The 17,523-nt window shown below is 29.5% G+C and overlaps 1 protein-coding gene across 2 annotated transcripts; it reads left to right on the top strand.

Annotated features, from left to right (window-relative positions):
- Positions 1-533: 533 nt before the first annotated feature.
- On the top strand, positions 534-17,241 carry LOC112800996 (TMV resistance protein N-like). 2 transcript variants are annotated; one of them, XM_025843475.3, is made up of 6 exons: positions 534-1,279; positions 12,393-13,509; positions 13,739-14,026; positions 14,675-15,568; positions 15,973-16,812; positions 16,931-17,241. In XM_025843475.3, the coding sequence occupies exons 1-5, from the start codon at positions 822-824 to the stop codon at positions 16,798-16,800; spliced, it is 3,585 nt and encodes a 1,194-aa protein (XP_025699260.1). In that variant the 5' UTR covers positions 534-821; the 3' UTR covers positions 16,801-16,812; positions 16,931-17,241. The 2 variants fall into 2 exon arrangements, with proteins under 2 accessions (XP_025699260.1, XP_072093019.1); XM_072236918.1 differs by lacking the exon at positions 16,931-17,241 and having other exon boundaries at positions 591-1,279; positions 15,973-16,356; positions 16,521-16,694.
- Positions 17,242-17,523: the final 282 nt, after the last annotated feature.

Below are 17,523 nucleotides of genomic sequence, written 5' to 3'. Positions count from 1 at the left end.
CATATTAAAATGTTAGTAAAGATATTTATTTTAAATTTTTTACAGTGTTGAGTTAATAGGTTTTCGAAGATTTCGACTTAGGACTAATTAGCAGAGACATATAAGTATCACTACTAAATTTCACATGATAAATTAATAGAGGGATATAATGTGTTCATCGTTTACTATCTTGGAAGACCAAATTAGTACTTTATTTTTTTTCAGGGCTAATTAATCTGAAGTCGAAAATTCTAAAGACCTAATTGTCACTGTACTCCATTTTTTACTATTTTATATTTTTTATTTACGTACGGTCGGTTCTATCAGTTCAACCAGTAATTTATCGGTTGAACCAAAAAACCAATAAATCAATAACTTAAACGATTTGATTACCAGTTCAGTTCTGACAACTATGATTCTGGTACGAACAATTATAATGTATTAAAAATTTGTATTTGATTGAATAATTTAATAAGTGCACTGTTCGACTGTTTGTTAGCCAAACCTAATTATTCTATTCACATATAGATCCGGGAAACGCGCAGATTTGTTCCGTCCAAAATAATTAATTCCTAGAACTTATCTTACATTACTAACGAGGTTTTTGAACCCATTTCAAATTAGAGGATTAATGCAATGAGCTTAGCTTGTATGGTAGTAAGCATAATTACATAATAATAAACATCTTCAAGAGGTGTTTGTTTCAAGCTATATTCTGTAATTTTATTCTTGATACTGAACATTTGGAAATGACATTAATCTTTCAAGCTAAGTAGTCCTCACTTGCTTCTTCGCTACGTTTCGACATAGTTCTTTCTCAGAGTAATGTTGGTTTGGGTTCAATGGCACTGGAGGTTGAATCTTCGTCACGAACTTCAAAATGGAAGTACCGTGTTTTCGTGAGTTTTAGGGGAAAAGACACCCGCGACGGTTTCACTGAGCATTTGTATGCAGCCTTGCAAAGGCAACGTATTCAAACGTTCAGAGAAAACAACAATGAAGAACTCCGAACAAGTGATCAGCAGCTCCTTGCAATTGTCATACTGTCACCCAATTATGCGAATTCCACATCGTGTTTGGATGAACTCCGAAAGATTGTTGAAAGCAAAGGAAGCCCTGGCATGATATTGCCGGTGTTCTACGGTGTGGATCCTTTCGACGTACGGCACCAAAAGGGCACCTTTGCACAAGCTTTTAGGAAACATGAGGAGAGATTTAATGGAAACAAAGAAAAGGTTCAGAAGTGGAGAGATGCTTTGAAATTTGTTGCACAATTAAGAGGTTGCAGCTCTCAACATCGGTAAGTCGTCGTCTTTTTCTTGATTTTTTTCCTTAAAATTACTTTGCGGTGATTTCTAGCTAATCCTCTCATAAATAAGGGTTAGTTATCTTTTATAACTGGTTTAATTATTATTAGAGGAATTAATTTATAATTAAAATAATTTATTTTTTAATTTTATTTAATTAAATCAAATTATTACTAAATTATGGTAAAATTCATTTTATAAAGCGCAATAATTTTAATTTTAAAGAGATTTTATTTTACAATTTGTTAATTTTTTCAATATATCTAATTTTTTTAATGTGTTCCAGCAAAATAATTAAAAAATAAAATAAAAAATTTAAAAATTTAAAATAAAAACAAAATAAAAATTAAAAACTCAAAGAAGAAGAATAAAAAAATTAGATCAGATTTGATTTAAATTTAAAATTTTAAAAATATGATAACTAATTTAAATTAGATTTGATCTTATTAGATTAGATCAGATTTGATTTAAATTTAAAATTCCTATAAATATTACTCAACAAATTAGAAATAAATCAAATCTTCTAATAAACTTTAACAGTAAAACAAACTAAAATAAAGGACTAAAAATTCAAAAATTAATAATAAATTATGCATTCTACTAAATTTAAAAAATATTATTGAATTTCTTAGTATCCTGCCTAACACAATGGGACTTATGAGTTGCTGCCATTTCAATACATTATTTTTGGAATGAATTATTGGTCTCTTTGATGTCTGAGACTAACATGACATAATTTTTCTAATATTCAAATCTTTGAATGTAATAAGATTACTATTTTATCTTTTGTCTCTAAAATGATAAAAATACCCTCTTGAATAGGTATCACAAAATTATAAAGCATGAATGTTCAAATAAAAAGAGAGTTAGGTCCAGTTTGAAAAAAATTGTCTTAAAGATTCTTATATTGTGTTTAGTACTTTATATTTGATAAATAAAAATTATTATTTATTATTTACAGGTTAAAAAAATTATATTTGGGATACATTAAAAGCATCTAAAGAAATAATTTTTAAAATTAGTATGTATTTATTAAAATAAAAAATTTTAATATAATTTAATATATTAATAAATATTTAAATTTACTTTTAGTTAAATTATTCATGCCAAGTTCCATTCACAATTAAATTTTTTTATTTGTTTATGTCTATTATAATTATTTCAAAAGTTAAAAACTATTTTATGAGATATGATTATTGTTGGTTATATTTAATGAAAATCACTTTTAATTTGGTTTACAAAATATATGTACTGCAATTTTCGGAAAATTATATTTTATTTAAAGCCAATCTTAATAAGTTATTTGTGAAAAATAAAAGATTTTACAAAATCAAATGTTAATATTTTAACTCTTTCAGCCCTTTTTTTTTTCCTGCTTTATGTAGAACCATTCCTAAATACATGTTTAACAAAAACAAATCATGTCATTATAAAATAAATCACAAAATAACATACCATATCTCATTGGGCTATCTCTCAGCATGTTCTGGGTTGTGGCGTAAAAGGTGAAGAGTGAATCTTAAGCTCATACCCCCAAAAAAAAATACAAATATTAAATGTATAAATCTCACCATCTTAGCTACTTCAAGTTTTTGGTCAATAGGTATATATAATTATATATGTAAAAACTTTTAAAATATTTGGGTGGTCCATGCTCGGATGGTCCCCCATTACCAATATTAAACTCTGCCATTGGCTATAGAATGTAACAAAAAATTAAAAAAAAATTATTGAATACCTTACAAATACGTATAAAAGTACAAAAACTATTAAACTAAATATCTGTATTAAAATAGTAAAATTTTTAAGTTATCTACTAAATGAAAATGACATGTTAAAACTGAATTCCAAGAGTAGTCGTTAACAACAATGGTGTGCAGTTACTTTACGCTATCTATATAAATGAATTAAACTTTGTACAAGAAAATGTTAATGAAGTACCAAAAATATATAACTATTAAACTAATGAATAAATTTATTAAATAATTTAATAGTATAATTTTTAATAAAATATTTATTGTGATGAGTTTCTTAATTTCTACTCCTAGGTAGTAAACCACCACCACCACCATTAGTGATGGGTGTATTTTATTATTTTTATTTATAATCATTTATGTCCATCTAGGAGAGAAGGGTATAATGTCTATGGTTATGGTAATGATTATATATAAATATTTTTATAACATTTTTTTATTTTTTAATCTTAGCAATGCTTTTTAAGATATGGTAACCACATACATATATGGGAACGTCTGTGGTGACCATAACTAAGCGGTGACTAAGGTGGCCAAGGATGGATATCCAATTGAAAGGTTATGCGTGGCAGATTTGGAAAGAAAAGACCAGAGTAGTTAGCATGGTCAATAATAATGAAATTCTTAATAAATTATATATTTTATTTATAAAAAAATCAATCAATATAATCTAAATATAGTAAAAATTAATTAATTATTTAATTATGAATATAAAAATTTACATATATAAAATATTTAATTATATAGTCTGTTGATTTTTTTTAATTTTATTAAATTTATAATTAGATTTTTATATTATTTTTTGAATTGAATTCTTATACTATTTTTAATTTTGTAATTAGATCATTTTCGCGTTAAAATATTAAAATTAATGAAATATTTTTTTTGAAAAAAATGTGGTCAAAGATATACCATGGGTATCTTAGTTTGTAAAAAAATATTCTGTTAACTCTAACATTTTTTACATTGGCAATGACCTATTTGTAAAACTAAAAGCAATGTAAAAAATTAATTGAAAAAAAAAATATAAAGATCTAATTATAAATTTGGTAAAACTATAGTGACTAATAGAGTAATTAAACCTATGTAAAAATAATGAGTGAAAAGAATGATAATGGCCACATTTTTGTGCAAGTATTTAGATTATTTTTGTCGAATACATCTATTTAAAAAATAATCAATCAAAAAATTAAATTAAAAAAATAAAACATACTCAATTACAAATTTTAATTATAAAAAATTAATTAAGAGATATAACTAATATATAATAGAAACTAAATTATCAATATAAATATTTGAATAGAAAAAAATAAACTTGAAACTTCATAATATGACAATTTTTGATTTTAAGTTTTAAGCTCAGTTCCTTCTTATATTATCTATTTAAAGAAAGAATCAATAATTATTAATAGATATATAATAAAAAATTAAAAAAATCAAAATATAATGCAATTAAATGAGGTTTTACTCAATTTGTTGGTTTGGAATTCAATTACAAAAATTTAAAATTAACAAAAAATAATAAGATTTTTTTTATAAACGGTAAATTAATGTCGTAGTTTCTTATTTTTATTTTTTCACTTGGTTTCTCATTTTTATTAACTGCACAGCTTTTTTTTTATCTCTTTTTTTTGGTGTATTTATATTTTTCTTTCTTTTTTTTATAATTTAGCTTTTCCCATTTTTTGTCTATATTGTCAAAGGCCCACAAAAAAAAAAAAAAATTATGGCTCGCTTGCTTTAGTGCAATTTACAAAAGCATATTTTTAAAACGATTTTTATTATAATCAACTATTCCACATGTCAACTTTTTATTTGTGGGTCAATCTTTGGCCATTCTTAGCCACTACAACCTTGGTCACAAAAGAACTTCCATATATATATATATATATATATATATATATATATATATATATATATATATATGTATGTTATTAATAGCCATTGTTTCTAATCTTTCTTTCATATTCAGTGAAAACTATTAAAATGAATTCGGAGATACAATTTAGTGTAGAAGTGTAGAAAAATGTATAGATGCCAAAAAATCTTCAATTCAGTTTAGAAACAAAATTTAGTTACTAAGACGTCAATTCTCTTTGTAAAAGAGAATCTATCTAACTATTATATAACAACCACAATAAAGTTTTGTCCCATTAAATGAAACTGACTACATAAATCAAACGATATTATTGAGCTTTATCATGTATTATGTCTATAGAGAGATCATTTACATATAGATCTCGTTTGACCATCTCATGGATGGTTTTCTTAAGTCTTCCTATGCCTTTCACCCCTTATCCATCTTCCATCACATCCACCCTCCTGAGTCCTGACTGGGTGCTTTATCGGTCTTCTTCTTACATGTCCAAACCATTTGAGATGCGATTCTATCATCTTTTCCACAATAGGTACTACTCCAATTCTCTCTCTTATATCTTCGTTCCTTATTCTATCCAATCGCGTATGGCCACTCATTCATTTCAAAATCTTCATCTCTGCCACACTTAACTTATGTTTGTGCTCTTCTTTAGCCACCCAACACTTTGTACCATAAAACATAGCCGGTCTGATAGCAATGCGATAGAATTTACCTTTAAGTTTTAAAGGGACTTTTTTGTCACATATGAAACCAGACACATTCCATCATTTTGACCAACCTACTTGGATCCTATGATTTACATCCTGTTTAATCTCTCCATTATTTGTATGATGCACCCAAGATACTTAAAACTTTTAACTTTTCGTAGGATGTTTTCTCCAATCTTCACCTCTGTATTAGGGTTTTTCCTTCGACGGCCTAACTTATTATATTCCATATATTCAGTCTTGCTACGGCTTATGCGCAGACTATACACTTCTAGACCTTCTCTCTATAAATACAACTTCTTATTTAGGTCTTCTCTCAAGGATGTTCCTTGGTGTACTCTTATACTAATAGAAAATTTCTCTGTCACACCACCTTGAGTTTTCACACTAGTTGTAACTCCATCATACATGTCTTTAATTGCACGAATATATGCAATTCTTACTCTCTTTCTTTCCAAAACCTTCTATAAGACCTCCCTTGGCACCCTATTGTACGCATTTTTCAAATCAATAAACACTATATGTAGATCCCTTTTATTACTATGATACATCTCCATCATCCTTCTTAATGGTATGTAGCTTCAGTGGTAGATCTTCCTGGCATACAACTAAATTGGTTCTCTGTTACTTGTATCTCTTGTTTCAGCCTCCATTCTATCACCCTTTCCCAAAACTTCATGATATGGCTCATGAGCTTGATCCCTCTATAGTTTTTCAAAACTCTGTATATCCCCTTATCCTTGTAAATAGGTACCAAGGTACCAAGGTGCTCTTTCTCCTTGGTTAACCAATTGATACCTTTCTCTCCAAGACTCTTCCAAACTTCAATCGGAATATTATTGGATGCTACTGCCCTGCCATTTTTCATCCGCTTTAGAGCCTCTTTTACCTTGAAGTCTCGAATCCTTCGATAGTAGTCGAAAATTTGATCTTCTTTCCTCGTGCATAACCGACCAAGGCTCGGAAGAGTCTTCTGTCCTTCATATAGCTCGTAGAAGTAGCTCTTCCACCTTTCATTGATCTTCTCGTCTTGAGCCAAAACCTCTCCGTCTTTATCCTTTATACACTTAACCTAATCCAAGTCTCTCGTTCTTCTTTGACGGCTCTTTGCGATTCTATATATACCTTTTTCTCTTTCTTTTGTGCCTAAAGACTTGTAGAGACCTTCATCTGCTCTTGTTCTTACTTCACTTATAGCCACTTTTGTCTTTTTCTTAGTCGTCTTATTTTTTTCCAATTATCTGTATTGCGGTACAAAGACCACCTTTAAAGCACTTTTGCCTTTATCTTTTCTTTTACACTCGCATTCTTCCACCAGGACTCCTTGTCTCTTGGTCCTATCCCCTAGATTCACCAAAACTTTTTTTTGTTATTATTCTAATAACTTCTGCCATCTCCCTCCACATCTCCTCTGTGCTTCCATCCCCTTTCCACTTTGTTTCTTTTCCTACCCATCTTAGGAAGCTTCTTTGTTTCTCACCTTTTATCTATCACCACCTCGTCCTTGGATTCTTCGTATGATGTCTTTTTCTCAACTTTTGCTCAACGTAAAAATGCACGAGGAGCATCCTATGTTGTGTTGTTAAACTCTCTCTGAAATAATTTTACAATTAATACAAAATTTTCGGTCGACTATCCTCAGCAAGAAGAAGTCTATTTGAGAGCTTGTCATGCCACTCCTACATGTTATAAGATGTTCGTCTCTCTTTTTAAAACATGTATTTGCGATGAGAAGGTCAAAGGTTGAGAAAAAGTCCAAAATAGTTTTACCTTCAGTATTGACCACCCCGAAACCATGGCCTCAGTGAATACTTCCATACCCAGTCACTTCTCTTCCAACATGGCCATTTAAATCTCATCCGAAAAAAATCTTATCTCCCAAAGGTATGTTTTAGACCAAACTCTTTAGATCCTTCCAAAACTTGTGTTGCTCATCCGAACCCACTTGCGTGCATAGGCGCTAATCACATGAAAAGTACCTCCTTCTACCATAAGTTTAATAGAGATGATCCGATCACCCACCTTCTTGACATCCACTACGTCCTTCTTCCACTGCTTATTCACGATAATACCTACCCCATTCATATTTTTCACCTTTCCTGTATACCAAGGTTTGAAACCGGAGGTATCCAACTCCCTAGCCTTTGCGCCGACCCATTTTGTTTCTTGTAGGGACATGATATTAATCTTCCTCCTTGTCATGATATCCACCACTTCCATGGATTTTTCTGTTAGAATACCTATGTTTCATGTCCCAAATATCAACCTTCTATCACTCTGACCTTTACCTTTACCTTTTTCTTTGTAAATTAGCTTATTTACCCTCGTCCGTTCACGAAAGTGCAGGAATTCTTGCTCATTTAACACTACACCCAAGCACCGATGTAGGGGCTCTTGCTCATTTGACACGGTACGCGAGCCATACAGCGCATTGTTTCTGGGTAACGACCTAGCTTTAGCGCAATAACGTCTTTGATCCATGTCATGATGATTCAACTAAGTTTTTATATTGGCTGTCGAAGGCCTAACACAACCCTCCTCCTTTATCCAGGTTTGGGACTGGCTATCTAACTAATCTATATATAAAAAATATTAAAGTAGCACTACATGAAAGTTGCCGGATACAGGAGGAATAAATCTGACGGTAAAAATCTCGCTAGTAATTGTTTGCTGGCGGATTTTTTTGTCTGCCGCTAATTACTAGTGGATTTAGCAGCGGATATAAACTTTTAATTGGCATAATTTTTAAAGGTTATTACCATCGAATTTTTTTCTCGGTAAACTCGACGAAAATATATTATTTATTAATAATTAAATTAATATTTACTGACAAAGTTAACTAACGGTAAACTAAAAGTTTAATTTTTTTTAAAATTTGTTTTAAAATTTAATATATACTTTTAAATATTTAAATTAAACCACCGCTTCCACCTTTTACCTAACTTTTGGGCTGAGAAATATCTACTGCTAGATGAGGTACTAGTTAATGTGCTTGTTGAGGTATTAAGAATACCTACAAAAAATTTAACAAAAGAGCATAATTCAGCTCAACATGCAGAAATAATTTAAACATTAAACCAGAATGGAAGAGCATGCACAAATTAAAAAAAAATCAAAATAGAAAGAACTTCAGGCCTCACCACTAGAAATTGTTCGATCATTTTTCCGTAGACTGCTTTTATAGACACCCATTTCAACAAAAGAACTGCTATAATCATCATTACACCCACCTCCATCATTTCCTTTCGGTTTACAGCATATCCATAAAAAAAGTGTAAAAAATGCTGAAGAGCTTGTTGTACTTGAAATATTAAAAACAAAAATAAATTTGTTCAATTTATATAATTAACAAAAGTCATAAGAAATAAAATTTTTAAAACACAAATAACTAAGTTTACAGTTACAACCTTCTAAATCAATAATACCTTGCATGCACAAAGGCACCTTCATGTAATGTTCCTCCATGTCAAATACTATTAAATTCCATCAACTTAAATGTATATTAACACAAATTCAAGCATTGAAGAAAATATTACATATCATACAATTGAAAAAACAATCAACGAGATATAGAATCTACTATTGACAGATTATCCTGGATAGACCACAAAGTTGATGTAACAAATCCAAACAAAATCAAATATATGGACCTTAATATAAAACTAAAAATAGCTATTATAAATACAAAAAATTTGCAGATCCATACAGAATTCTATTATAAGGAAAGAAACAATTAACAACATACACATATAAAAATAGATTCAGCATATCAAATGACTAACCGAATAAAAAACAGCAAAAGCACTATCTGATGATCATCTTCAATTTCTTTAATTTATTGAATGAAAGGTCAATATACTCCAAATTCTTTCAGCATCCACTTTCCAGGGTTAGATATCTAGTTTAATTTGTTTTTTAAAGAGAAAAGAAAACGGCAAATCAAGATAGAGAAAGAGATATTAACAAAAGAAAATTATTTGCACCAAACTTAATACTTAAAAACAATGAACCTTGACATCATCATTACCCAAAATTAACTACCACTCCAATCTAAAACCATGACCAAATAAAAGAAAGCAAAGTATTCATTGATTTACTTTATTAAAGTACTCTATCTCAAGCTTAATCGACCCACCACAATAGTAAAATTTTCTGATGGGTTGGTTTTCTCTATTTAAACTTAGAATTTGCATAACTAAAGTGGCTTAAAGTAAGCACATTTTTTCATCAGCAGAAAAATAAAAAACTAACCTGATAGAGAAGTGACATATAGAAAGCTTAGTTAGTGGCTTAAGGGCAGCAATCTCGGTCAACAATGGAAAACGCATAATATATGACTAAAACGGTGCGTATCATTTAATTACTTTACCGTCAAACTTTTTTTTGTCCCTAAATCCAGTGATAATGTTCGCGCCAACTTTTTTCTCTCCAATTATTATTGACGAATTTACCGTCGGAAAATCGAATTCAACGGTAACTTTTTTACCCGATAAATTTATTGTCAAATCCGCCGGTAAATCCATTAGTAAACCCGCTGTTAACTTCCGACAATAAATCCGACGGTATTCAACATTTTTTTTTGTAGTGTAGTATTTAACAAGCTAATGATACTTAAGATTTTTTATTTTCTATGACTTTGTTATGTCATTACTAAATTTATTTTGTGGCAATACGAGTTAATTTTAAGTTGGTCTCTGAACTTATATATGAACCTTATTTAGTCCTTAAAGTTTCAATTATTTCTATTTAATCCCCAAATTTTACAAACATGACTCATATTAGTTTCTAAGATAATTTCCAGTACACAGACATTAATGGAATATTAATATAGACAGTCAAATGCTACACTAGAATGTTAAACGATGCTGTTTTAGTTTTAGTGTTCAAATAACCTAAAAATGATGATGTGTCACTTGCTTCGGAAGGAAGAGTTTAAATAAGTACCACTTGATGTGTTTTTTGGTTATTTGAGTACTAAAACTAAAATAATGTCATTTCACAAAGTTTGATATAACATCTAGCTGTCTACGTCGATGTTTTATTGATGTCTGTGCATTGAAAATTTTTCAGAGACTAATATAAATCATATTCACAAAAGTTTAGAAATTAAATAAAAACAATTAAAACTTTAGAGACTAAATTAATGATACTCGCGGACAAAGTAAAATAAAAATCACATTTATTATATCACAGTAAATACATATGTGTAACTACCTACCATCAATTTTATAATTTATTGTATTAAATTCTTCAATTATATAAAAGAAAATGATATAAAGAACGAATGATTACAAGAAGACAAAAAATAAAATTGAATAAAAAATAAATTAAAATTAAAAAAGGTAAATTAAAATTTACTTTTTATTTAAATTTCTTGATGCAATAAGTAAGTGGTTGTTTAACTTAATTTATATATACCATAATTTAGGATAAATCGTAATTGAATGAAATTAATTACTCATTTAACCTCACTTGTCCACATTATATATAGTTTTATACAAAATCAAAAAATGATTTTTTACATCTTTAATTTTTCTATAATAACTATAATAATTTAGGAGATATTTATATACCTCATATTAGATTAAAATAAAAAAAGTTTTAAACTCTCTAATATTTTAATCTACTAACTAAATAAATAAAATCAAAATATATGAACTTAAATTGAACATTCTAAGACTTAAAAATATAAAATAATAATTATTAAAATAATACTTAAACTCTTCGTATCATAAATATTTAAATTACGTATAAAAAATTATATTATAGAAGATGTCAATTCATATCAAAGATCTAAATTCTAAATATACCATGTCATATTTGTTGAGTTAAATAGCTTTATTTTTTAAAATTATAAAAATTATATAAAAAAGAGATCAAAGTACGTAGTACTAAAGTAAGTCATAACACTTACATTTTTTAAGTTCTATATAAAATTATCATGTTAAGAATAAATTTAACTTTTAACAAAAGAAAAAATCATATTCATTTAGAAACTTTTAATAATGATAATAAAATTTGAAACCAATAATGTTCATGAGTGTGAAGACGAAGAACACTATGTAAGAGGTGAAAATTTTTTTGTATATTCATTTATTTTTTATTTGTCATTATTTGAGTGTTATATATAATTTTTTTTTTCTATACTAAAAATATCATAGTGAAAAAAAGTAAATACATGTATTTGTGAATCTTTTCTAAGTTAACGTTAGAAAGAAAATAAATATATCAAACACGTTATATGGTATAAAATATATAAGAATATTTGTATATAATAATATAGTATTTAATTACTATATATTTTAAAATAGACTAAATAATTCTATCAAAAAATATTTTATTACATATTAAATTATTTTCTTTTTTAACCCCAAAAAATATCTTCATTTATATTCTTGTATCTTTTAGTGCAGATTTAAATCTAGTAGATATTATTGCTATACCATTACAAGTGTTTTTTACAAATAGAAAAAAGACAGTAACTTTTTAATTGAGTAATATTAATTACATGACCAACAAAAATATTTTTATACTAAATTTTAAATTCTAAAGTCTACTTTAAATTCTACTTGTATAAAAATAAAATATTAGCTTAAAGTATTTGGCTAATATTTATAAAAAATGTTAGTGCCTGACTTTTCTCGTTTTAATTAACTATATATAGTGCAAAATTTTATGCATTTATTACTAAATTGATATTAATATGAAAATATAAAGAAAAGTTGAATCATGATAACATAATTATTTTGAATGTTTTGTTAATTAGATATGAAGCACAGCTCATTGATGAAATTGTTGAAGAAGCATGGACAAAAATAGAATCTAGATTGCCAACACAAGATGATAATGATGACCACGATGATGATCTAATTGCGATTAATGCAAAAGTAAATGAAGTATGTTCATGTTTAAGCCCAGAGTCAACAGATGTGCTCTTCATTGGAATATGGGGTATGGGCGGGTTAGGAAAAACTACTCTTGCCTCTACTGTTTACAAGAAAATCCGAAGCCAATTTGAAGAACACTGCATTCTTTGCGTTGGAGAGGTTTCGAGAGAAGGAGATCATGGTCTAGTTAACCTGCAAAATCAACTTCTTTCACATTTGAAACCAAAGTGCATGGTAATTAAAACTTTGAACCAAGGAAAGGATGCCATCGAAAACCTTTTGTACAAAAAGAAAGTTCTCATTGTTCTTGATGATGTGAGAACTACAAGACAGCTAGAGAATTTGGCAGGAAGCCGCGTTTGGTTTGGTCCAGGGAGTAGAATAATAGTTACTACTAGGGACCAACAATTGCTTAGTTCCCATGGAGTAACACTGTTTAAATTGTATGAGATGAAAGCCTTGGATACTAATGAATCCCTTCAGCTATTCCACAAAGAAGCATTTAAAGGAGAGAAAAAACAAGAAGAGTATTTGGATTTGTCTAGAAAGTTCGTAGAATATGCTGGAGGCCTTCCTTTGGCACTTAAAGTGCTAGGTTCCAATCTTTGTACAAGAAGCATTGATGAATGGGATGAGGCTTTAGATAAGATGAGAAAAGATCAAGATGGTGGTATTATGAACATACTTAGGATATGCTATGATATGTTGGAAGAAGGTTATTACAAGACTATATTTCTTGACATTGCATGTTTCTTTAAAGGGTGGTACAAAGATAAAGTAATAAGAATATTGAAAAATTGTGGCCTTCATCCGGCAATAGGAATAAGTGTACTTGTTGAAAAGTCATTGATAACTTGCAAAAAAGGAGTTTTAGGGATGCATGATTTACTTGAGGAAATGGGTAGAATGATGGTCATGCAAGAATCTAAACAACATCTTGGACGCAGTAGGTTGTCCTCTCTAGATGACATTAATCAAGTATTGAAGGAAAATACGGTACGTATTTTGCCCTTTTCCTTCTTCATACATTACTTTCTGTAAAATCCTTGAGCCTCTATTATTTGACCATTATTAATTTTATATGAATGATGATGCTTTAACTTAATTTTTTGGTGTTACATATAGACATCAACATTTCAACATTGATTTTGTATTTTATATTCTGCAAGCTATCAATTTTAACATTAAAAAATGAGCTTATGTATCGTTGGTCATTTTATATTAGGGAATTGAGAAGATTGAAGGTGTGGTTTTGAAGCAACAAATTGAGTCATATAATAAAGATATTTTGAAAGATCATCGAGCATTCTCCAAGATGTGCAACCTAAGACTTCTCATCATATTATGTGAATTGCACCTGTCTCGTGGTTTCAAATGTCTTCCTAGCTCGTTGAAAGTTCTTATTTGGGTGGAATGTCCTTTGAAGACTCTACCACTTGGTTTGCAACTACGTGAACTTGTTCACTTGCAAATGAATAATAGCAAAGTGGAACAACTTTGGAATGGAAGTCAGGTAAGACCATATAACTTAAAAGCTGCATGCGCTTGAATATATAAATACAAAAAAAACCCAAGAAGTAAATGGATAAAAATCATCTAGTTATATAGATAAAAAAAAAAAAAAACGAAATTTTTAACTTAAATTCTTATATTTAGTGAACATTCGTAAAATTTATAATTATGTATTAGTATAAGGAAAATACTAATGCGCATGACAGAAATTAAGAAATTTAACTCTCTTTAAAAATTAATTTACCATTAAAAGTAAAATAAGAATGTTAAACAAAAAATAAAATACCTTAAATTTTAATTCTAAATTTTAAATTTTAAATTTTAAATTCTAAATTTCAAAATTTAGATTCTAATTATTGATATAAAATATATAAGAAAGTACAGGTAAACAATGAAAATACTAAATAATATGATAAATGGATATGTCGGATATTAAAGTTTAGGAGATAATTTAAGATTTACGGGTCTATTCTAGAACACATTGATTACATTGTTTAGAAAAATCATTATCTGCCTAGCAAAACCAAATGTATAAATAAAAAATTAAAATTTATTCAGTTAAAAAAATGCAAAGAGCGTTGATAAACCTTAGTACAAGTCTAAAAAAGATATAATGGGGTTAACTAATTTATAATTAATTTTTCCACAGGTTTTCGAAAAACTAAGAGTTGTTGATTTGAGTTATTCCAGCAATCTGATTCGAATTCCAAATATTTCTAATGTTCCATTGCTTGAAGAGCTGATCCTTGATGGTTGTGTATCGCTTGTTGAGGTTGACCAATCTGTTGGGAAGCACAAGAAGCTAGCAGTGTTAAGCCTTATAGGTTGCATAAAGCTCGAAACCTTGCCCCGGAAATTCGAAATGAGTTCACTGAAAAGGCTCATTCTCTGTGGCTGCTCAAACGTGAAGTCACTTCCCGACTTTGGGGAGAGTATGGAGTATTTGTCAGTGTTGAATTTAATGAAATGCTCAAGTCTTCTTTCCATTCCAGAAACTGTTACCAATTTGAAGTCACTGAAAATTCTCAATTTGTCCGGTTGCTCAAAAATCTGTAGACTGCCAGATAATATAAATGAAAACTGGGCTTTGGAAGATCTTGATCTTAGTGAAACCTCTATAAGAGTGATGGATTCATCTTTGTTTCAATTGGAAAATCTCAAAAAGCTTTCTTTTCGTGGTTGCAGTGGACCAGTATCCAGCACCACCACCTCTGATTCGAGTGTTTCACGCTTAACATTGCCTCCTCGTATCCCAGGACTTCCCTCGTTAACCATATTTGATCTAAGCTATTGCAATCTCCGTCATGAATTGATTCCTGATCTGCGCCACTTATCATCATTGGAGACTTTGATTTTAAGTGGGAATACAGAGCTTATCTTAAGCGTTGCTAAACTTCCTATGCTGCGTTTTCTTGAAGCAGAAGGTTGCCGACAAACTTTTGATCCATATGTGTTAAATTTTCATGGGGAAGCTGGACTACTGTTAGATTTCTGGAAGTTATGGAAGCTGTTCAAGACAGATTATAACAAGCTCTTATGTCAGGTTTGTTGCTTCTTTTAGACTTTTAGTTAGATAGGTACTTAGTTCTAAGCTATTTTTCTCAATATAATAGAAGTAAATCACTAATATTTAGTTGCGTTTATTATTCTAGTTCCTCACTGAACACCTATTATTATTTATTTTGCTGATGTGTTATATTACGTGACATTTTAATATGGTTTCTTAATTAGTCAATAATGTCATATGGCATATCAGAGAATATCACATAACATGTCTTTTCTCTTGACATAACATAGAAATCAATGAAACTTCAGAAGAGTTGGAAAAGTAATAATTAAGAGAGAATTTGGAACCAAAAAAAAAAAAGACACTAAAGGTAAACAATTAATGTTTAGTCATGAAAATACCATAATTGTTTAAAAAGAATTTATATTTGGTTGTTACAGGTTGTAGATCATAGTTATCCTATCACGTACCAGGAAATTCCTCCAAATTTTGGCAAGGAGATATTCTTTCCCATTGGTACACGTTTATCAGAGCTTGAATCAAGCGCATCAATCACAGTGGACATACCTAATGAATGTTGTGAGGGTAAGTGGTGGGGAATTGCTGTATTCCTTGCCTTCAAACCTCTAGAATCTTCAACTAATTTTCCGAGTCTAAAATTTGGTTGGAGCTTTGGAGCTTCCAGTACTGATCCTGAAGTTGGCTCTTCTTTCTTATATCTCTCCTCCAATGCTGTAAAGGCGCATTATGATTGTTGTCTTGTAACGATGATAGTGAGCGAAAATTACATATACATTCAGCTACACCACAGAAGCTATGACAATGTAAGTGAATCAAAGCCTTTTAGCAAGCATCGAAAGCCTAATTTTAGTGAAAATAGTAGGGTGCGTTTTAGTGTGCAAGGAGAAGAGATAAATATGAAAGAATGTGGGTATCATGTCTTTGGTAATGAAGATTTTAGAAATAAATTCTCATTTAAATTGAACAGAGAGAGTACTGTCACACCAAATTCCAGTGATTCCAATAGTACAGAAGAAATGGACATCATCTTAGAAGATGAAACGGAAACAACCAGCTTGTGTGATGATTGCATCGATGAAGAATCCAAGTTAGTTAGTGTTAATTCTGATCATATGGAGGCTGATATAAGAATAAAGGATTCGACCAGAGGTAGATGGAAAAAGGTAAGTAGCTTCATGACGAAGAAATGCATCTTTGGACTAAAGGGGTGTAAACCAAAGAAAAGGTCCCACAAAGACAATGTATGAATCATGACTAAAGTAAGAAATCGATTCTCCTCCCTGGCTATCTCCCCTTGAACCCTTCTCGTATCCCCTTCTCACTCTTCTTAGCTTGGTTCTTCTCTCATATTAATTCTGTATATGCATTTTTTTGCAGGAAAGGATACTGTCATCTTCTCAATGGAACAAAGCAAACAGTACCTGGCTTCAACACATACATTCTTAGATGGAAACTCACATTTTAATAATTGTTATCACATATTTCATGTTGTTGTTGCTTTAGTAAGATTATGTTAATAAGGATTAGATCAGAAGCTTATAGCAAGTGCATATCTGTTATATTCAATTTTTATGTGCTCAATTAGAACTTGTTGGAAAACTCGAAGTCCAACACAAAAAACAGTCACTGAAAATAATTTTTTTTTAAATTTATACAATTAAATAAATAATACTAAAAATACTTTAAACAGTTAATATAATGACAGAAATTAAAATATTAGACACTCAAAATTAATATAATGATAGAAATTAAAATATCAGACACCCAAATTTTTATTGTGAAAATTTTTTTTTACAAGTCAAGACAATAACATTGTTATATCAACTAGAATTTTAATTTGCCAAGACAAGTCTTGTTTGTTATTACATGCACAATATACTACCTATTACGTGGGTAACCTGAAATAGTTGAGTTGGGCTTGGAAGAAAGGCTCAAGCATCAATGGAATGGGATCTCCGACTTGGTGTGCG

Source organism: Arachis hypogaea, chromosome 5 (assembly GCF_003086295.3).
Source record: "Arachis hypogaea cultivar Tifrunner chromosome 5, arahy.Tifrunner.gnm2.J5K5, whole genome shotgun sequence".
NCBI classification, from domain to species: Eukaryota; Viridiplantae; Streptophyta; class Magnoliopsida; order Fabales; family Fabaceae; genus Arachis; species Arachis hypogaea.
Note: the sequence above shows the minus strand (reverse complement) of the source record. Positions and strands in the feature narration are given on the sequence as shown.